The following is a 23,224-nucleotide window of genomic DNA, read 5'->3' on the forward strand; positions in this document are numbered from 1 at the left end:
ACACCCAGGTTACACTGTGATGGTAAGAAAGTAAAATACACAGCGAAATCAACCTGCAGGAAATCATAAGAGTTGCCTGCAACACTGAAAGACCGCACACTGTCCTCACCTACGTAATCTGCAGAACAGTACAGGGTGGTGTTACTCCTTTGAATCACATGACTCACCGCAAGGAAATGGTGTCTTCAGTGCTCCTCTGCTTGTAATGTGGCTCCTAAAAGTTTCTCTGACCTCCTTGGTGAGAAATCAAATCAGGACAGCAAAGCAGGCCTGGGCTAGCCCCATTCAGCTGCTCTACAGGACCCCAAATCACTGCCTTGGCAGACAAGAAGCAGCGCATCTTCAGTCCCATCCAACAGCAGCGAAGGGGTCTGGCAGCCCAGCCCACAGAGGAAAGTGAGGGTTGGTGAATGCAAACTCAAGAAATGGAATGCGGGCTGTGGTTCAGGAGATACAGGCAGGGTGCCTGGAGGTTGCTTTATGGAGTTTAGCAAAAGAAGCTGTGTCCAGCACAGATGCAGAACGCCTGGCTTTGCTAACCAGTCCCCAGGAATATGTTACCCATCTGTCCTGTGATAGACTCTTGGGACAAAGGCCTGCTGTAGAGAAGGCTCTAGAAGCTGCACATGGCTTGTTCTTAGGCACCAGAGGCAAGAAGCCTAAAAGGGATCTGGGCATACCCAAGAGTTACTCCGCTTGTTGCTCTCAGATATCACCCCTCATTCACAGACTTCCTTGTCTCCCTTTTCTAAAAAATCACATCTGCCACTAAGAAGTGACAGCTGGCTGTCACCAGAACAAAGCCTGTTCTCAGGAGGAAGCTGTGGTAAAGAGACTCTGGGGCTAACTGAATGCCAGCATCTGCTGAAGAAACAAGCATGAGAGAGCAAGGAAGGGAATGGAGTGGCGGGGGAGGGGGTGAGAGAGAGGGAGCTTTGAAGGGAAGTAGCGGAGGGTAGAAAGCAGAGGGAAACCTCTTTATGGGCTCTCACCACCTTCAACACAACCCTTGCAGAACTCTGACCACAGTTCCTTCCTAGGCAGGCTATCCACCAGGGCGAAGAAGGCTCAATGCTCAGGGAACAACTCTTCTCCCTCAGGCCAGGTTCTGATGACTTGCCAAGATTAGAGTGAGGAAACCCCAGCCTGTCTCAGGCTCACAGGAAGGACTTCATCTCACCAAGGAGCATATCAACTGGACTGGGCCTGTGGCCTCTTCCAAAGAAGAACAGCGGACAACAGCCCAGGCAGTCACTCTGATGGCCATGGATAAATTGCAGGTCCAGAAACCTCAATAGGATCTCTGACCCCACGTGGAGAAGGACAGGATGTGGCTGGTAAGTCTTGTAACTACAAAAGCGACGGCGTCTTTCTTGCTCAACTTTGGTCAAAGCCATAATTAGGTGAGGTTTAATACGTGTGGGAAAGGCTAGAGCTGGAGTGGGTGGGGCTTACTTAGCTACAATGCAAGAAGGTGGGAGTATTTTATACCAGAAGGCAGGGAAATCAAGGCAGCAGGCAGAGATAAGGATGCTTATCAGCCAACAGTGTAATAGGTTTTTTTTTTTTTTTTTTTTTTTTTTTTTACCGTGGATCACACACATGGTCCCAGAGGCAAAATCTGGAGGTAAGAGTCAAAGTCAGTGAGTAGAAGAAGGTGAGAAAGATTTTACATATCCTCTGGCCTTGAAGATGGAAGAGGCCATGAGCCAAGAAAAGCAGCAGCCTCTGGATACTGGAAATGCAAGAGAAAGGATCTCCCCACAGTACCCAGAATCAAACGGCACCTGAGAAAATTTGGCTTTCCTCATGAGACCCCTTTGGACATTTGCTAATCAGACTGTAGAGAATGCATGTGTGCAATTTCAAGCAAGCCACCAAGATCGGGTCCTCCGTGATATTAAATGGGTTCAACAGCTTCCTTCAGAAGGAAATGCCACTTCCTGGCTGATATGGGCCCATACATTCCGAGCTGGTCACTTGGGGCTCCTCTGATGTGACCCCCGTATTCCTGTCTAAGATCTCACCCAGCTGAGTCCTACACCTTCCTGTTCTGGGTTAGCAACCCATTACTTAGCAAAGCTCCTATGCATCTCTGGGAGCTTGTATGTTCTGATTCCTCCAGCCATGGGAACTGTCCTACCTACTTGTGTCTTTCAAACTCCATCCTTGAAGTTAGCATGCAGTCCAGTGGTAGAGCATTTGTGTAGCATGCACAGGACCCTGGGGTTGATCACTAACATCACACACACTACTCTTCCATTGAATCCCAGATCCTGGAGCAACTCTGATACTTTTTCTGAATGCCTGTGTCAGGAAACCCTGCTTGGGAAGCTTCCACTCAGCCCTTGCCCCTTCTTGCCACACAGTGTATCACCCTTGGGCTCTTGTATTTCCTGAAACAGGACTTCTTCCAGAGAGAAAGAGAGATGGAGGAGGGAAGAAGGGTAGAGAGGGAGAGGGAGAGGGATGGGAATGTATGGCTCACACATGGGACAGCCAACCACTGTGAAAGTTGCAATGCATTCTTGAAACCAGTCCTCAAGGTCATAATGAATCTACAACCTGCAACTGGGGTAGAGCCAGGCGTCTTAGGAGGCTGAGAAGCACAGGCTTCTCTGAACCAACATCTTCCCAGTTCCAAAGTACCCTCAGGGTACCCTGTAGATGAAAAGCTCAAGATGAGATCAAAGCCCAGCCTAGGATGGTTCTGATGCTTTCAGCTGGTCTCTGACAACCACGGGCACTCAGGGTTCCTTCCTCAGTAGTGTCTGTGAAGCAGTCAGTCATGGGAAGAATCTGTTGGCCTCAGATAACCACGGGCACTCAGGGTTCTCTTCCTCGGAGGTGTCTGTGAAGCAGTGGGTCATGGGATGAGAAGGAGACCATAAAATGACGAATAGGAAAGTTTTGCCAGGATATCCATCCCATACCTGTTCAGCACCTGTGGCCATGGACCGCACATGGCCTCCAGCAGAGAGACTGTCTTCCCAGGTACGCTGGAATAAGTACTTTTATGTTCCTCTAGGAAAGTCAGGAAATATCATTTACAAATTCTTCCTGCTGGGGCTCTCTACTGTCACTGTATGGGATGCATACTAAACTTAGGATCATTTTCTCAACAAGCCACAAAATGACTCAAGACCATGACAATTTGCTATGCCATGGCTCACCAAGCTAATCCCTCTTTCTTGCTAACTTCTTACCAATTACAACTTTGGCAGCGCATTTAGGGCTGCCAAGGCTTTGTGAATTTGCTTCTTGGAGGACATTAAATAAATTCACTTTTCAATTTAAAAATAAAATTACATCAAGGGCAAAGCCCTGGAGCCTCTATTTCTAGCCACGCTGAAAATAAAGAGGACCAGGCCCCTTTTCCCCAAATCAAATAAAGAGCCAAGGCAGTTATTGAGAACAAATACTTGCTAAATGGAAATATATTAAATGTGGCCTTACTGTAAATTCCAAAGGAATCGCTGGCTAAACTAAACAGTGTCGGCCATCGCTAACTCAAGGAAGGAAACATGGACCAGGCTGACACTTGTCACCTTTGCATTTCTTTTAAACGGAAGAGCTGAAAATGTTTTGTTCTGATGTGTGTGTGTGTGTGTGTGTGTGTACACACACCTGTATATGTAGACCAGAGGACAGTCTGAGTTCTCATGCTCAAAAACAAACCATCTCCCATCTCCTACAAGCCAGGGTTGCCCACTGGCCTAACCCACCAACCAGGCTTCGCTGGCTGGCAGCAAACCCCAAGGTTCTATGTGAATCCTTCAAACCAACATTGGGATTACAAGCTTGCTCTGCCACACTGGTCATGTTTACCTGGGTTCTGGGGGACTGAGCTTTCTCTTCTGCCTGTGAACTAGTCTTGGTTTACTTCACTTTAGAGTCACATAAAGAAATGGGAGAGGGAGAGCTGCCTCTGCAACACTAAGGCATCACTGGGCAACTGGCAAGCACTGTGGAAGGATAGAGCTGAGCTATCCCCACCACACAGCACGCCTTACCTGCACACAATTCTCTGAGCACGCTACACCCTGAACTTTCTCGTGTCAAAGTTGCCTACAGGAGCCTGAGTGTCTGCGAGAACAACTGGCTCGTCTCCCACTTTGTGCCCCAGGAGCTCATGGATGGGTGAATTCCCATCATTCCACCTTCAATTTTCCAAGAGTCTGGAGTTATCTCAATGCAAGGTGATAAGAACAGGAGAGCTGAATGCATGAAACATAAAATATTTTTGTCTAACTTGAAAAGAAAATCCTTACAGGAAAAGGAAAGATATTCACTACCAGCACATTTTACTCAAAGAACAAAAGAACAAAGGTTTCTCTCCTTAAAAAAAAGTATATGAAATAAATTTCCAAAACCACAGAAATTTTCTTAAAAAAAAGAATGTGTGGTATTTGATGCAATGCTAAGGTCACTTTCTTACAACTCTGCTCTAAGGAGATATTGGGGGAAAGCCACTGCTGTGGACGAATGAGAAATGAAGGAAGGAAGCAAATATTGCCTTTGCGTGCGATAATCCTTTATAAATTGCTGGGCACGTCCGTTCCTCCTGAGCCATGAGCAGGAGGAGGGCTGCAGCATCCTCTCGCCACTGCAGTCTGGCAGGAGCTGAGCTGGGAGCCTGCCTCCTGTGCCCCATCCAAAGCGCACTGAGTAAGGTGTGCACGGGCACAGGCAGTGGTGAGCAGCAGCAGAATTCTCAGCTATAGATGCATGCTCGGAGATTTGCTCAGCTGGCAGAGGAGAGGAACGCAAGGCTTGTCCGTATGACTACATGGCCTGATGATCTCAGGTCTTGACCTTTGTCCTCCACATGGCACAAAAATATGGCAAAGAAGATATAATGGAGTGGAGGGGGGGGGATGAAAATCTTACTGGGGATTTTTTAAAAAGGAGGGAGTGTGCTGTGGAGTCAGGCAAACATGGTTCCAGACTGACAATTGATTAGCCAGGAGACCTTGCTGTACTCAGAAGAGATGATCAAGGTCAGCTCCATCACCTCTGAAATAAGGACCACATGACCTGACCTCTGTGACTATCAAGAGGATTTTTAAAACATAGTGGAAAGCGTTAAGTACAGACTAAAAGCTCAATAAATGCTAAATGCTCTGTTATAACTTTCATTATCTTTGATGACAGTCCATGTAATAGTCACACAGATATCTAATGTGGTGTTCTCAAACCACATTATGACTCTCAAACCAATAAATATGACTTATTGTAAGAAAACATGCATTTAGATTCATACCTGTACACAGAAAACAAGATGCTGGAAAATTATCAACTATAAAGCCAGAAGGACAGTGTCAACTCACCAAGTATTTCCAGGGAACCTGGCATGTTCAGGGAACCTCTATCAGCTACAGGGGACACAGTGGCTACAAGAGGCTATGGGCACTCAGGTGGGTCGATGCCTGAACACTGCCACTGATCCTGTTTGGCACTCAGGAAACTCTACATGGTAAACAATGCTCAGAGCATCCAGGAGTTTGCCAAAATAGGCGATTACACTTGGACCAGAAAGAACCTACCCTGTGGAAGGCGAACAAAATACCCTGCCCTCCCCACCACTCAGTCCCCTCCCCTGCCAGGCAGGAAAAGTACTTTACCGTGTCAGGGAGCACTCACACTTAGTGCCCTGGGAGTAGGAAAGACTAGAAACTTGTATAGTTATGTTGGCTGCTTCTATAAGTTTCTGAATTTAGTTATCCAGTGTTCCCCCACCTTTGCTTAATTCCCTCGGACAACGCAGGAGATGTCAGGTGGAAACAGAGGGCTAAACTTCTGGTCCATTGAACTCAACTACTGCTTCCTTGATATTTTCCTACATCTTTCAAAAACATATTAAGATTTATTTCTGTTATTATATGTATGCTCACGTGTCCACCTGGAGGTACGTGTATGTGAGTGAGATGTTGTCAGAGGCTAGAGGCCTCAGATCCATTCCCTGGTGCCGGGTTACAGATGGTTGTGAGGCGCCCAAGTGAGTGGAGGGAATGGGACCCAGGTCTTCCGCAAGAGCAGCGTATGTTCGTACCTGCTGAGCCATTTCTCTAACTCCATTTTTCTTGTATCTTAAAGGAAAAGTCAAAACCATGCTCTCATCTTCTTGAGGCCCTAGAAGCTCAGTTATCACCTTTCAAGGGCTCATGAGTAACAGCAAACCTAACAGCAGGAGAACTGTAGGCGCTTACTCATTTGAACATATGATGGTCTACTTGGGCAAGGCAAACCCATGGCATTTAGGTCTCCTCCTCCTAAAAAGGAAGTGAATAAATTTAGGGACACCTACATGCAAAATTGCTTACATTCAGCACTAACCTAGTTTCATTTCTGTTGCTTTGACAAAACACCCTGGTAAAAAAGCAACCCAGGGGAGGAAAGGTTTATTGGGCTTACAGTGCCAGGTTACGGTCTATCTTTGGGGGAAAATCAAGGCAGAAACGTAAAACAGCTAGTCACATCATGTATACAGTCAAGAGCAGAAAGAAAAATGTATACACGTATGCTCTTTTATTTGTGCTGAGTTCAATTTCTCTACTCTTACACAGTGCAGAACCACCTGCTTAGGGAATGGTGCTGCCCACAGTGGGCTGGTCCCCATATCAATGAACTTAATCAAGATACCCCCCCACACACACACACAAACACACAGGATAATCCAATGTAGACAACCCCTCAGGAAGATTCTTCCCCCAGGTAATTCTAGGTTATGTAAAAATTGACAAGTTATCTATTATAAATACTAATTGTATTTTAACAAGACACTTCCTTTTAACCTGTATGATATTGAAATCATAGGGTTCAATAAACTAGCTGGGTGACAAGAACATGAAATGCCATAGGCAGAACAAAGCATACAGGTACTATATATGCACACTTTGTTACCTGATTCATGCAGTTAAGTCTGTTATAAGTTTGGTATTTATAGCAATATTATGTAGGATACAAGTAGGGAACTGGCAAAAATCTACATGGGGTTCAAAGTCCTTTGCCAGTTGCCTTCAGTTCTTATTTGGCTTTTATGGCATAAGAGTTGGCTTCTTGGGGCATACCCAATTCCAGGAAGGCACTGTGAGCTGTGCGCCAGTACAGAAATACTAAGATCAACAAACCAACAAGGAAGCAATCTGATTTATCAATGGCCTTTGGGAAGTGGGTGAACATTTACATATGGTGAGGGTCATAACAAAGCCTACCTGAGTTGTATATTATTATTATTATTTTATTACTATTTGCAATGCTGAGATTTGAACATAGAGTCCCATACATGTTAGGAGAATACTCTACCATTCTGCTATGCCCCCAGTCCTATATGTATTACAGTTCTTAAAGCTCAACCATCTCAACAACATTCTCATTAACAACTGAAAACATATAGGATTGTATTGGACGACACAATTCCACAATATCATAAGTAAAGAAAGTTTACCAAAGGCTGGTGCTCCAAACCTGTCTCTAGACTGTGATCCTTTTCGCAGGGGAACTGTGTGTCTTGTGAGCTGGGCTCCCCACACAGAGGCAGCTGAGCTAGGAGCCTCTTAGTCATGGCTACTGGAGCTGGCACTAATAGTGATTAAGTCTGATCAGTACCATGCATCTCGTTCACTGGATCCCCCAGCACAGACTGTGCTAATCAGCTGCTCGTGAGCTCTAGGGATATACATCTATGTCTCTGCGGAGCGGGCAAGGTGAAGTCAGCCATAGGGAACGGTCTATAAAACTCACCGTCATGTGATTTCTACATCTGCTTCCAGCACTCTGCAGTAGAAAAGCTAGGAATGCAACGGCCTCCACCAAAGAGTGATTGTGCTAATCAAAGTTTCATTTCGCTGCCTCTGAGACTGCTCAGCCCAGGTGAAGAAGGTCTGAGAAGACACATGTATTATATACCTCTGAACAAATGGAAAAGGGACCAAGAATTGTGAGTCACCTCCCTGAAGCACACCAGAGCTGGGTCCTGGGATATCCATGAGCCACGGAGCATCCGGAGTCACTACTTAGCCGACTTTGAGAACAAGAGGAATGGGAGTCAAGGAAAGGAACAGGAGGCAGTGTCTCCCAGGAATTTCAATGTGGGGCAGAGGAGGAGCAGCAGGGCCGGTCTGGGAAGACAGCTGAGCATCATGGAACTGGCTTTGAGGGCGGAAAACTAGCAACAGAATGTTTAAAGCGGCACCAGGCACAAGTCACCTCTTTGGGGAACTCTGGTTCCTGCATCCCATCCCAGTCCCAAGGCCAGGCTGTCATATACACCTGCAGAGGAGGAGTCAGAGAGGGCTATTTTGGGAGAGCAGTGGGTTCTGATGCCTAATATGGTTTGTTGAAGCTTAAAAGACAAAATCCATCTAGAAATGTTCACGGGAGGGTGACTTAGTAGCATTATTTAAAGTGATATATCTTTTTAGACTCCTGTACTCATGAGTCTCTTCCAGACATTATGCAATACATCATGAGTCTCAGGGTGACACACGGGGCCATCCATGTGTGGATGTGTAGACGGACCCAAGTCCCTCTACTTCTTTGACCCCTTACTGCTGATGGCCAAGCATCAGTCTTGAGAAACAGAAGCCACACAAAGTTTTCCAACATTTGCATACATGTTGATTCTCTCCCCAAGTATCTCAATAAATCAACTGTCCTCCCATCAAGGCCAGCTCTTTGTTGCTGTTGCCATCTAAACTTTCATCACCTCCACCCTCTGCATCACCTTTTCCTTTCTCCAGAATACTCTCAATCCACCCAGCACCAACACCAAAGGTACAAGAAATATAGGAAAACCACCTTAAAGCTACAGAGAAACCCTGTCTCAACAAAACAAAACAAACAAAAAAGAAAAACTACCTTAGTATCGTAGGTCTCCAAACACTCTCTTTCTGTGAAGTAAACACCATGAAACCTAGCTAGGGCTGCCCAAGGTCAGTGCACACACCTACTAACTCCATAGGGACCAACACGATTGACATCGGCAGTGACTTCTACTGTGGTCACTTCCTGAGGTCACATCTCTATTAATTTGCACACTGTCTCTTAGGAGATCAACACAGTTTTCTCTCGCCTGGCTTTCCTGCTGAGTGCCAACTTGCTAGCTGAGCACTTCTACTGATGGGCTCCTTACAGTGTACAGACCATGCATCCCTTACCATGCATCCCTTACCTAAGGGTAATGGGTGGACATCATTTCTTGGGGGAGAAGCAAAAAGATCACAGATGTGATCCTGCTGTGGCCTTCCACAGCCCACTCTACACATCATCGCATTTCTTAGTTTTTAATTTTCTTCATAATTAAGTGTAAACTGAGTGTAATTCCTCTCTGTAGGAGGGTGATAGTGGGGGGGATGGTGAAGAATCACTGAGCAAAGATGGGAAGCAGTGCTTGTGAATATTCCCGCCCTGTTCATCTGCATCTCTGCTACCCTGAAAGACCTCCTAATCACCCTTTGTTACACTGACAATAGGATGCCTTTTCTCTGACTCTTGATCCTTTTTACTCCTTGTAGCCAGGTCATAACAGGTCCATTTGGTCCTGCCTGGAAAATACTCCAAATGTCCCATTTTCTCCTCCCTGAATGATCACCACCTCGGTCTAGGATGAAACCATCTGTGATCTAGATTATTCCAGATGCTCCTTGTAAACTCTCCAGCCTGTACACCTGTCTATGCTCCTTGCTTTGATGTCCAGCTTCTAGGAGGCCTAACTTTAAGATCCCTTTTGTGTTCTAAAGTCTGGATTTCCAAACCCTGGAACTACGGTCAGAGGATCCTTCCTCTTGCCCCAAGTGACTACTGCCAGCTCCTGCACCTAGGAGTCACCGGTTCCCACACACATCTATGTAGATGTGGTTTTTTAAAGCTGTAAAACCACTCCAAATCCATCCTGTAGGCAGGATATCAGTGGAAAAATAGAGCAACCCCTTTCGAGATGATTTCTGGCAGGTTTCAACCCGCACCACAACACCAGGAAGGAGTCCCAGACTCTGTGACTTATGAGAAAATGACATTTGCCTGTAAGAGCACGTCATAAAAGATCTGAATCCATTTTATGTCGTAGGTTTAACAGCAACACCTACTCATTTTTCAGTTCGCTCCTAATCCTCCAAATCAATCACCTGCAGGTTAGTAGCCGACTAGAGCCCCCTTCCTGTCAGTGGTCACTAGCTTTAGTTACCCAGTAGAATTCAGTCTGAAGAAGTGAAGCAGACTCCCGAACCCTTAGTCCCAGGGACACTGGGGAGAGTGGCTAGGAGCCAGCTGTGGGGTGGCAAGGGGTGTGCTTGGGGTTTTATAAAGGAGGAGTTAAAACTGCCACCCACTGCTGCTGGCAGCCTGGCATTCTTCTTCAGGGCAAAGGGAGATGCTTATCGAGGGTGTAAAGACCAAATGACCTAACGTAAAGCAAACGAAAAGTGGGCACTTACAGTTCAGCCACCACCAAAGGATCCCAGGCTTACAAAACACTTGTCATCTCTCCAAATCCCACAGCCCTCCCCAAAGCCTCGGAAGTGCAGACAGCACTCAAGGTGGCGATGTCATGAGACGCTTTCCCTCCACACAGAGAATCATAGGCACAAGGAAGGCTATGAGCTTCATGATGAAAAAATAAAGGGCTCTCTGATAATACAAAAATAAAGGTAAAGACCTTTACCTATGTGCTCCAGCCAGCAGCTCCTGTAGGCATCAATGCTAGGAGTACAGTTTCCTTCTTCCTGTGAAAACACTGGGGCAAGAGAGCCAGGCATGGAGAGGCTTCCTTCTCCTAACGGGGAGGGTGAGTATTTATTTATATACACAAATACAAAAAGCCAGCACCGTCCCGCTCTTCCCAAGAGTCTGTGCACCCCACAGCACGGAGCCGGCCATCCTGGGTCTACAGTATGAGAAGAGCGTGCTGCCGCCCCACTCAGAAACAGCGAGGAAAGAAGAGCCTGTGGTGTGGGTTTTTGTTTTGGACCATTAGAATCCACTGAACTGAAAAGATCAAGCTGTCAGAGTTCATTTTCTTCCTAAATCAACCAAACTGTAGAATAACACAAAATATTTCACTTTACAACATAATTTGTATCTTCAATTTACTCGCAGCTCTGGGAATTTGACAGGTACAATATTAAGTAAAACCCCGTCTCTGAAGTCGTATTGGAAAGGTTAAGCATGAAGCAGCCAGCTCTGGCAGCCAGCAGCTCCCTGCAGCTCATGGGCCCTGCAGCAATGATGCTGCTCCTAGTCAGCTTTATGGACTCAGATCTGCAAGCAGATGTCACGGGTAAACTTGGGACAACTTTCCATTAAAGAAATTCACTAATTACTAGATTGTCAGGAGCATAAGAGGGAGTGTCTTTGCTCATTGCATATTGGCATCTAAAATAATTTGTGGACTCAAATATAAAAAGAGTATGTATACCTCATTCCTGTACAGAAGGTTTCATGGGCTGATCAGTTGACTCCTTGATATTTCCCAGGAGCTGCAGATGTAACTGAGTTGGCAGAGAGCTTGCTTCCCAGGTGCAAAGCCCCGAGTTCAAGCCTCAGCACAGCATAAAGCAGGTGTGGTGGTGCATGCCTATAAATCCAGCACTTGGGAAGTAGAGGTTCAGAAGTTCAAGGTCATCCTCAGCTACACCAGGAGGATTTCTACAGACATTCATTATTTTAGGTTGTCAGTCATATTACCTACTATGGGGCAGGCAAGAGACCCTGTAGCCTCTGAGGTTGTATGGAGAGATGCCGATTATCTAGATGCAACCCACCTACAGTTGTTTCAGAGTTTCCAATGACACAGTGAGTGCCCTCTGACAGGGGCTCATGTGAGAAACACACAGACAGGAGACACGGCCGCCCTGTTCACATTCCGATTCTCTAAAGGAATTACAGTGAGCTCTGTTATAATTTCATCACAGATTTGGGTATGCATCCCATGTTTCAAATTTTAAAGTTTGAGAACATAGCATCAGGTTGAACTAAAGTGGGAGATAATATATTATTCAACTTCATTTTCAATCTTGTGACCAGCAGACATAACTATGAACTTTCACGATTACTATTTAAGATAAGCTCACTGTATAAACAGCATCTCTGCATTGAAGAAATGTGAAGTCTCATCACCTGGACAGTCACCAGAGGTGGCTCCATTCAGTGTCTTTCTGCAAGTTTCCAAGACAAATTTTAAATGTCAATCAACAGAAAAACAGAAGCAGAGAAAATTTGCAGTTACCGAACTGAGAAAAGTGTCTGCAGCACACACACACTTGTACAAGGCTCTTGTGTGTGTGAGGAAAGAGCTGTTAGCAGAGGAAAGTGCACAAGCCTGAAGAGAAAATAACAATAGTAATTATAAGAATATTCCTTTTATAAATACATAGAGCTGTGCTCAAAGTTTGATATCAAAGGAAGGAGAGTTCAAAACTGTGATGCTACAGACCACCAGATTGGTTAAGACAGAAAACAAACTATTACTAAGCACATCTGGCAACAGAGATACAGCTCTGTATGTGCGTTACGTGTGTGTGTGTGTGTGTATGTGCGTGTGTGTTTGTGTTCATGTACACACGCACCAGCCCTTCTCTGAAGTCTTGCTGGAAAGGAATATGGCAGTATCTATGAAAGGTGAAGGGGTACAGACCTTATGACTATAATCAACATGTATCTGTTAGATGGGAGGGAAGAAAGGAAGGTAAATGGAGGAAGAAGGGAGGGGAGGGAAGGGAAGGAAATGAGGAAGGAAGGAAAGAGGAAGTGAGGGAAGGATAGATGGAAGAAAGGTAGAAAGAAGAATGGAGGGGTGTCAATGCCCTTTCAATGGCTCTTCCTAAGGATCTGTGAGGACAGTTGAGGCTGCTGGGAGCCAGACTGGGTTCCAGTATGTTCTGCTGCTCACTGTTCTGGCTGCTGACACCGATGTAACCTGCCACATCTTAGTGCCTCATCTGAAGCCAGAGTAGTGTCATCCTTGGAGTCTGCAGCTCTGACACATTACAACGCTGAGACAGGGCCACAGTTTCATAGACCATGCTTGGTAACGAAGGGCAACTGCACAGGTCCCTGAGCTCCCCAAGTCCCATCCATCCACACAGAGCTACCTCCATGAAGATAGCCAACAAGACTGGCTGGCTTAGTGACAAATCAAGGAGATCTGCAAATCGAATGCATTCAAATGTCATAAGAAATTAATGGATTTATGAAAACAAAAGAGTTTCATTCTTCATAACACGCCTTTGATGCATACAGGAAATATTCATCTCCATGGAGAATTGATGTTTTTAATGAACAATACCCGTGACCAATTTCTTAGATATGGAAGATCAAAGACATGATATTATCCCCACATCCATAGAAATGGCCATGACCATAGTTCCTGTGGTCACCGTGGGTTGGGCTTCAGTGACATGCTCTGCTCGCTTTAGCTCATTCATCCCCATGACACTCCCATTTTTGTTCCAGCCTAGGGTAAATTTTCCAGACTCATCAGAGTTGACCAATGAAGGAGCGTGAACTTGACAAAGTGCTCTAGTTCCCTTTCTCGTGGTCAAAAGCAACTTAGGGGAAGAAAGGATTCATTTCAGTGTACACTTTCAGAGAGCAGTCCATCGTTGCGGGAAGTCAAGGCAGGGACTAGAGACAGGAACTGAAACAGAAATCAAGACATGGCTTGCCAGAGCTCTCTCAGGCCCATGTTCAGCCAACTTTCTTTCTTACACAGTCCAGGCTGACTTGCGTAGAGAAGGTTCTACTTAAGAGTGGCTGACTCCTACATCAATCATCAGTCAACTTATTATCTTATTGCTGTAACAGAACACTATGACCAAAGCAACTTATAAAAGCCATTGCTTATTCTACGCGGTGCTGTTACTGCGTGGGTCTGGAACATCCCTGCGCTGTTCTCAGTAGACGCCAGTAGCCCTCTCCCAGATACATGTATCAGCCAAAGTATGTCTGGACGTGACCCCTTGTCATCTAGGGGTGGGGAAATCACTTGTTCAGCAACTAAAAGAGCAGACACTTAATGTATTACCAGGCAACCGAGAAAGTTTGTGGCTTTGGTTTCAAGGTTTTGATGGTTTGTTTGCTTGCTTGCTTTGGACAAGGTCTCACTAGAGAGTTCACACTACATCTCATCTATTATAGAACCCGGCCTGACCTCAAACTCAGATCTTTCTGCCTCTGCCATGATGAATGCTGGATTACTGAGCTCCCTCACCCGGTCATTCTTAATCCTGAGCCAGCTTCAGAGACCCTTCTATGGCATAGATTTTTCTAGGATCCAGGAGTGTAATAAATGAGAATTTAGGACAGGTCTAGCCTGGGGGGTGGGCGAAGGATTGGGGGCCTTCAGATAGTTCCCTCCATTTTGTTTGGCTCCTAGAGATGCTTCATGCCCAGGGTAGAGAGGACACTTGGCTTCTGTCCTCATGAAGTTCAGTGCATCCTCCACCGCCAAGTGCCAACGGGACAGAGACAGACAGCAGCCGGGAGGTCACAACTTGGTGTGGAAGGGTACACAGCCTGGGAATTCTCCAGCACATTCTGCCTTCTCAAACTCCCTCTGAAGTAAGTGTCCCTAAGTAGGAGTTCTGAGAGCCCTTAATCACTGCCAGCCCTTAAAGAGCGGGTTGATTTTTCATCTTGGAATTAAATAGAGAGGCAATTCGCATCAACCTCACCGACAGAAAATATCTATGCTATGTGCAATAAATTAGTTATAAACAGTCAGGTAAAATCAGAAAATGGTTGTTTCAATTATGCAAAGGGCAAAATAATTAAAAATAGTCAAAAGAAAACAAGAGGAAGGAAATTCCAAGAGGTAGAAGTGGGTGACCTGAGAGCTCCCCACAACCGGGGGAAGCTGGCTCTGCTATACCGTCGTCCACACCACACACAGGCCCAAAAGCTGTTGAAGGAGAATAGCTCATGCCTTTGTCCTCTACTCCCACCAGCTTCTGAGGAAAATGACTGGAAAGTCTGCTGGGTTGGTACATGCTTTCCGGATGTGCCAGTCTGAGCCCCTTTCCTGGGCCCAAAGCTGTATGTCTGGAAATCCTAGCACACTAGAATTGATCCATCTCAAAGGAACGCTCCGGGAGTTAGCCAGGGAAATGAGCTAGGAAACTGGGGACCCCTAGAGGAGAGTATGTGGTCTCAGCTGGAGCATATCTCAGGCTGAGCCAGTTTCCTTGGAAAGGGTGAAGGTTTCAGAACACAGAGCTTGAGCCAAGGTCACAGGGAACACACAGGAACAAACCTTTCTTCCAGAATGTTTGTGACACTGAGTCCCACCATTTCTTCCTTCATTGAAAGCCAGGTCCCAGCTTGCTATGCTACTATGGTGTAGATGCCAATTTGAAAAGAGGAAAAGTAATTCTTAGGTGAGCTCAAAACTAATAAGCTGCCAGGAATCCAAAGGCAATACATTTAAATGTTAGGTTAAATAAATACAAAGTAACAAGATAACTAAAACCATAGGCTTCAAAGAAAGAAGGAAAGAATGTCAAGCTGGAACCCCAGAGTTGCTGGTGCCTGGAATGCTGTAACCAGGCTCTCAAGGTGCACAAAGTCTGCCAGCTGGGTCTTTCTGATTCCCCTGTTTCCGATGCTATGGTTGAGGACAGAACCCTTGAGGCAGGTCTCCACTGTTCAGGTGCCCCACCTCGCCTTATTACTTCCTAAGCCCTCAGCAAAATAAAGCCAGCAACTACACTCCCTCTAAGTAAGGAAACCAGTGGCAATATACTTCCGGACAGCCAGTGCTACAAATTTGCTTTCTGAGCGCTGACATGATGTATTCTACAAAACCCAGCATTCCTAAGGTGGAATCCGTTCCTAAGGCTTAGGGCCCTTTCCTGTCCTGAGCACACGCCAGATTAACACTGACAGAAAGATCAGCAAGCATGCCAGCTGGATGCCAACACATCTAACGGGTTTTACCTAGGAGTGGGAAAATATGATATTTAAAAGGAGATAAATTGCCACATGGAAAATGTAGGCATGGGCATCTTCCTTCATGAAATCTGATTGTGTTTATTTGCAGGGTGCATATTCAGTCGCTGAGTGCATCATGGTCAACTGCTGTCTGAATCAGCAGGGAAAGATGGAGTGTAGCACAATTACAAACAACCCAGAGACAGAAATTTGGGGTTCAACTTGAAGATCAGAAGAGCAAAACATCCATCCACTGGCTACTACCTCTACCTTACTCTGAAATGGTGATTCTGCCTCCAGGAATCTCAGAATGAGACTGTGTGTGAGAGCTGTCTCCTCCTGCCTTATATTCCTCTCTAGTGCTGGGATTAAAGGTGTGCACCATTACCTCCCAGTTTCCATGGCAAACTAGTGTGGCTACTGGGATAAAAGGTGTGTCCCCCACCACTGCCTGGTCTATAAGGCTGATCAGCGCGGCTGTTTTACTCTCTGAACTTCAGGCAAGCTTTATTTATTAAAATACAAATGAAATCACTACAATGGAAGATGAGGAGCGGGGCGAAATGGAAGAGGAAGAAAAGCAGGAGAAGGAGGTCACATAAAATGGCTGCAGTCACCCAGCGATAAGGAAAGGAGCATGCTATCCTGAGGAGCAGACTATAAACATACTGGGCTGATCAGTTTCCACAAGGCCATGCTGGAGAAGACCATGACTAACAGTACATGAACTCAACAACAACATACCATTACAAACCGTAATTAGAGGTGAAATTTCAGAGTCTGAAATGCAAGATCTGTTGGTTCCAGATACAGTGGACCCAACAAGGTATTTCACTGCATGACTTCTGGTGCTCAAAAGCTCAAACATTAAGCAATGAAATGAAGGATCTCAGCAAAATCTACTACATTTGGGGCTAGGGAGAGAGTTGAGTCAGTAAAGTGTTTGTTTTGCAACCTTGAAGACTTGGGTTCGTATCCTCAGAACTCAAAAAGGAAGAAGCAACATAATGGCACATAACTGAAATACCAGCACGGGGAGGCAGACAGGCACATGTCTGCACCTTACTGACTTAAGGCCATAAGCAATCTTATCTCAAAAATCAAGGCGCATGGCACTGACAAGTGACACCTAAGCTATCTGTTGCTCTCCACATGCATCTTTATAGACACAAGCACACACAAACACAAAACTTTTACTATACTTGTTAAGCTCGCCTTTCCGACAGCTTCAGTTACAACCAACCCTTGTTAGGGCCACTGTACTGAATGGTAACGGCTCTCACATACACAATGAAAAAACCGTCTATTTGTATCTGGGGGAGGCATTATAAGTCCCTAACAGATGGCTTTTTTCCCCTCTCTGCTCTTTCTTGCTTGGCATCTCACAGTTAAAGATCCTCATGATGAACAGTCAGTCTCCTTTGGTGAGTGACGAGGACCCTTCCCACCATCCAGAGAGAAACCTGCAATCACTGTCTTTTCATCCACGCCTTACTTCAGTTGTGGACTACTCGAAAGTTCCGAGCCCCCTCCATGATTTTACATGCATGGATTTTCAAAGTCTTCAAGGCAAAAGTGCAGGATATAAATCAGAGTTTATAAATGGAGTCTCCTTTAGGTCCCAACTTAGCCTGGAAGGGACCAGTCAGCCCCAAATGCAGAATCTACCTTGACATGAAGGGATACTTGAAAACTGGTGACAATCATAGTTGTCAACAGCAATGGTTCTGAGCAAGGGAAAGTGTTGATTTCATTTACTTTCCTCCTGAGAGAGGAGGGCCAGCTCCTAGCAAGGTCTATGGGAGTGGTATGGGGGAATTTCAATGAGAGTGGTTTACATTTTAAAAATTCTATTGCAAGTGTCAATCAGCATCAACAAAGGCAGAAACCGCTACCTTCTCTGCAGTAAGTACGAACAGAAGCTGAATTCTAAGGAGCTGTAAAGTCTTCCCTAGTAGTGTCCCTTTTCTCACCTACTGTATGAAGACGAAATGCTGCCTCATGGGCCAAATGAAAGCAGTCCACGGCACACATTTCTCTAAAGAGAAAAATTGTATCCCATCTGTCAGACTTTTAATTCTTACCAGGCCCCACCCATGGCAAAAATTCTAGTGTGCCTAATGGGTACCACTGGGGTGAGCCCAAATCCAGGAGCAGTACAGACAAGTGGCTACATTCGCATCCACAGCTAACACATCCATGATACATCTGCTATGCCACATGGACTCCAAAAACCAGTCAAGCAGAGACAGCCATGTGGGAGCCCGGGCAGCAGCAATGCTCAGCAGTTGAAGGGAACGGGGTCGGCTTCCAGTCATCTTGGAGGCTTCCAAGGAGGGAGCACCCACGCTGCCCTGGATAGACTTTGTAGCAGTTCCAAAAGTCAGTGCAAAAACACACTGATTGCTTCTGAACTGTGCTTACCTTAAATATCATCTTGCCAGTTGGCACCCTCATACCCGAGCTCAGACCCATAATGTCAGGCCATTGTTGGCCCATCAGTATCTTCACATGGCAACCAGTCAATGGCTGGCCTTGGGATCTTCAGTCAGTCCCAGGATGCTTGATTTATAAGCCGTTGCACCACATCAAATGGGTGCTGTCTTTAATTTCCACTTTACGAGCCCTGAGCGCCAAGGAGCAGTTTGTTCACAGACAAAGCCAAACGAGCACACGGATATTTAAGAGACCAGAGAGGCTGATTTGGTCGATTTCTAAGCTGTGGGTGGTAAAACTGAATGTCCAACTGTGCCATTAAAACTTAAATACAGACTTGAAAGCTTCTGGAAACCACAGCTTATCATGTCAAGGGAAGGAGGGCTACAATGCATGGCAGGGGGACTGACACCAGCAAATCTGGCACTGTGGACATAATGAACTACAGACAGACAGACAGACAGAAAGCCCCAGATAGGAAACAATGGAGAAACCACATGTGAATTTAGAGTCGTCATGGAGACAAGCCTCTGGGCTAATCTCAGAGGCACTTTCTAGATTGGAACAATTAAGGAGGGACGATCCACCATGGATATGAGTCACAGGGCTGGGGTCCCAGACTCAAGGGAAAGGAGCTGAGCACCAACAATTATCTTGCTCTACTTCTTGGTTAGGCACACAGTGTGACCAGCTGCCTCCCTGACATGGCTTCTGCTGCCATGGCTACCCTGAAGGATGGACTGAACCTTCGAACCAGAACAAACCCCTCCTCCTTTCCGTGGCTCTTGTCAGGGATTTTCTCACCTCAGCAAGAACAAATGGCCACACCATATTATGTGTTCTCTGCGTAGTTTCTACAGGGATACTGCTTCAGTCTTTGTCAGATTTTGTCCTTGGAGAAACTCACAGCAGGTTTGTAGATGGCATCCTCTCCAGCTACAGTGTTCAGTAGTGAAGAAAGAGGAGCAGCAAGCTTAGGCTGGGCAGGAGTTTATGGGAAGCCTATGCTCTGAGGAGGTGAAGGGTACCACCAGCATCCTATTGGCAGATGGAGGTACAGTTCAAGTAAGAAGGGAGGGGAAAGCACTATTGTTGGCTGGTTTTGCTCTTACTATACAGGATCTTCTGGGGGTCTGCCACGCAGCTCCTAAATAAATCACACATGGAGCCTTACTCTTAGTTATGAACACCCGGCCTTAGCTTGGCTTGTTTCTTGCTAATTTTTCTTAACTGATGTTATCCTGTCTGCCTTTTGTCTCTGGGCTTTTATCTTTTCTTGCTTTTTGGCTGGGTGATTAAGTGGTTGACCTCTGATGTCCTCCTCTCCTTGTTCTCTTATTGCTCCTCCTCTTTCTCAGTTCTCCTCCTGTTTATGGTCTCTGCCTGTCAGCCCCACCTATCCTTGCTCATGCCTCACTATTGGCTGTTCAGCTCTTAAATAGACCATCAGGTGTTTTAGACAGGCAAAGAATACGCACATTGTCAACAGTGAAAAACTCTTCACAGTGGAGCTGACATTTAAGGAAAGGAAGGGCCACCAAAGCAGTTATCTCCAAAGAGCTGTAAGTATCTGGCCCTCTAACCTGGTGGAGGCAAGTGGTTTCTGTTTCATTTTTTTTTTCTTTGAACTTTTGATCATCGTGCCTCCATCTCCCAAGTGGTGGGATTACAGGAACATATTCCCATACCCGGTTTCATGCACCAATGCTAGGGTCTGGGGATCAAGCTTAGTACATGGTGGGTGAGCATGCTCCCAGCTGAGCTACATCCACATGGTTGGGGAGAATTGTCTGTATTCTGTCAATCATGTTTTAAATAGATGCTGATTGGCCAGGCAGGAAATATAGGTGGGTCAACCAGACAGGAAGTAGAGGCGGGGCGATGAGAACAGGAGAATGTTAGGAAAGAGGAAGCCTATTCCTCCCATTCCTGCCCAGACCACCGAGAAGCAGGAAGTGACCTACTCGGCTGATAAAGGTACTGAGCCATGTGGCTAACATAGACTAGAATAATGGGCTAACATAAATTATAAGAGCTAATATGAAGCCTGAGCTAATGGGCCAATCAGTTTCTAATCTTATGGAGACCTCTGTGTGATTTTCTTTGGGGCTTGCTGGCTGTGGGGTACCAGGTGGGACAGATACCCAACAAGCCAGCCCTCATGTTACATCCACAGCCTGGTAAGAGGCTCCCCTACACAACCTGACTCAGCTTATGCACATCAATGATGTGTATTCTGGTATTTGCATCCCATGGGCTTTGGGAATAACTTTTATAGTCATCAGTGCCCATATGTGAAGTGCATCAAAATGGGTTGCTCTTTCATAGATCACCTTGCCCTGGAATTTGTCCCTGTGTAAATGTTAACTGTGGCTTTGCTGTGACTTCTTAGGGGTTAGAGTCTCTCAAATAGAAAAATCCTTCCTATAGAGCCGTCAGACATACACAGATTAGAACGAACACACACACATACATACACACACATGCACACACGCACTCATATCACATATCTACAGGAATCTTCAAGAGAGGAAGTATAGCCAGGTCGACCTGGTGACTCAGTATTTGATTAGGTGACTAGAGAATCTGGTGCAGTGCTCTGTGTAAGATGGGTCACAGGCTGTGCAGCCTGGACATACACTGCTCCCCTTATGATTGCCTTAGGACTTCAGCTTCTGTGCACAGTGAAGCAGAGGCCAGGGCAGATGTCATCCTCCGCACTTGTGTCACTTATCTTATGCTCAGAGGTCTTCGTGGCACATGCTCCGACAGGAGCATGCAGGGACTTCTCCCTCTCTGCTCATTTTCCTCAAAACAAAAGCCCATGTCTAAGACACAGTAGACACTCATTGCTTCCACCCACGACAGCTCATCACATGGCTGGGCCAGTAGGGAGTCTCCAGTGAGCAGGAGAAGGCTGACGCTGCTTGGTCAGTCTGCAACTCTGGGGACCACACATTATACACATCCTCATTGCTTAGTCAGTCTGCAACTCTGGGGACCACGAATTATGACCACTTCCTTGCCACACGAAAAACAACATGGCTCCAAAGAGTCTTGGTGTCTCTAGAATTGCTGTGTTGATGGAGCCATGGGCCACAGGATTCCTTTAGTTCTGGGGAAGCTGAGACTTCCTCCAAGCCAGGGATGGAGGGAAGAGGTATCTCTGATGGGGTAGCAAGAAGAGGGAGGAATACAAGGATGACTTGAAAACTATAACTGACCTATCGATTATAAACCCATCACAAAAATTAATACAAAAGTATATTTTATGCTCTCCCAACACACCAGTGGACCTTGAAAGGGAACCCTGAGATACAACTACAGGGAACCAATCATATCTGAGCTTTGTTAGAGAAGTTACCACCCAGGATATGAATGTATCCTGCTCACCATGGGAGATCTTAGCTACAGCAGTATCTGACTTGAGAAGCACAGCATTTCCTCAATGGAATCTTGCCAGAGGTCTGCTGGGAATCTCGTAACATGAGGAACTCAACGGCAACATTATCCTTACTGTTACAGGATGAGCAGAACCCAGGAAAGTTCCAGGGAAGACCCCACTGTCATGAATTTCTCCACAGGGTGGATAAAAATGCAAAGCCAGGCAGGTGTGGTAATCCAAGCCTGTTCTCCCAGTGCCCGGGAGCTGCGGGCAGGAGGCTCAGGAGTACAAGGCTGTATTTAGCTACATTGACTACCCTGATGAAAATAAAACAAAACAAAGGAAAAGTCAAAGCCATAGGGAAACTATAAGCTAAGGCCACAAGGAGAAACATGGAGCTATCAGAAGGGCTACAATAAACCCATTTATAACCAATCTGACCTCTTCCTTAAACAACCTTAATCTACAAACACCACTGAATTCTTTCTGTCTTAGATTTTATCAAACGTAGCTGAGGGCAGCCCTGGCTCTGCCCCTCCAGGGACACAGCCTGATCTAGAGACAGAGCCCCATACTGGCCTAAGAACACCCCCATGATCTCCATGTCCATATCACCATAGACCCATGGCCACCATAGACACGGCAGAACACATAAGCACAGACACCTCAGTAGGTGGCCACACCACTGGTGCCACCAGATATGACGTGGAGGTAGAACACGGGCTAAACTTACTTGTTCTGCATTGTGTTCATTATCACCCAGTCGAAGGGGTAGACATTCTTCCCAATGAGGTTCTTAAACATGATGAATGTCTCCATCAGAAAATCCTGCAACGAGACAGCATGGCAGTGAGGCAGCCCACCCAGGAGGAGAGCGAACACTCTTCTCAATGATGAGATTATAAAAGACCCCATTATTTTTAGCTGAAGGAAAACATTCTAGAAGCAAATGAAGATGCATTTCACTGGGGCTGTGTACTGCTTCTGTCTTTCTGTTCACCTGGGCACCTTCTGCTTGAGATGACTTTTTCCAGGATAGATGTTGAAATAGTCCCCGGGAATGTCTCTCTGGCAGTTAAGAAAAGATCCCCAAGGGTTATAAATATACATTTGTGCCTTTACTGCTTACAGGAAAACATGGGTTTTACAAACCTATCATGCAGGCTGCAGCATTCTCTCATGTTTATCCTAAATCCATTTATCACTATCAAACCCCCCAGAGATTGGATACTGTTATCCCTACCCTTTCGCTTTGTAATTTAAAGCTTGCCTTGACCCTCTGAACATACTCAGCATGCAGCTGACCCTCTGAGTAAGGAGCCCTTTTGCCCAATAGCTCCATAGTTAACTACTCAGGGACGCCATAGGAAGCTCACAGTCTTTGTGTGGCTCTCCCAGAACAACATAGGGCAGGATTTAAGGGGTTCCCCACTGCTCTGTGCCACTCACACGCCCACATGGAAGCCCCTGGCCACAGCA

At 45.9% G+C, this 23,224-nt stretch overlaps 1 protein-coding gene across 2 annotated transcripts in view; it reads right to left on the reverse strand.

Annotated features, from left to right (window-relative positions):
- Nucleotides 1-23,224, reverse strand: part of Dock1 (dedicator of cytokinesis 1) — a 497,567-nt gene that overhangs the window by 151,732 nt on the left and 322,611 nt on the right. For both annotated transcript variants that reach the window (XM_057777087.1, XM_057777086.1), the window contains exon 29: nt 22,479-22,573. In XM_057777087.1, coding sequence (XP_057633070.1) covers nt 22,479-22,573 — 95 coding nt within the window. The remainder of the gene's footprint in view (nt 1-22,478; nt 22,574-23,224) is intronic.

The sequence above is a fragment of the Chionomys nivalis genome, chromosome 8 (genome assembly GCF_950005125.1).
Source record: "Chionomys nivalis chromosome 8, mChiNiv1.1, whole genome shotgun sequence".
Classification (NCBI taxonomy): Eukaryota; Metazoa; Chordata; class Mammalia; order Rodentia; family Cricetidae; genus Chionomys; species Chionomys nivalis.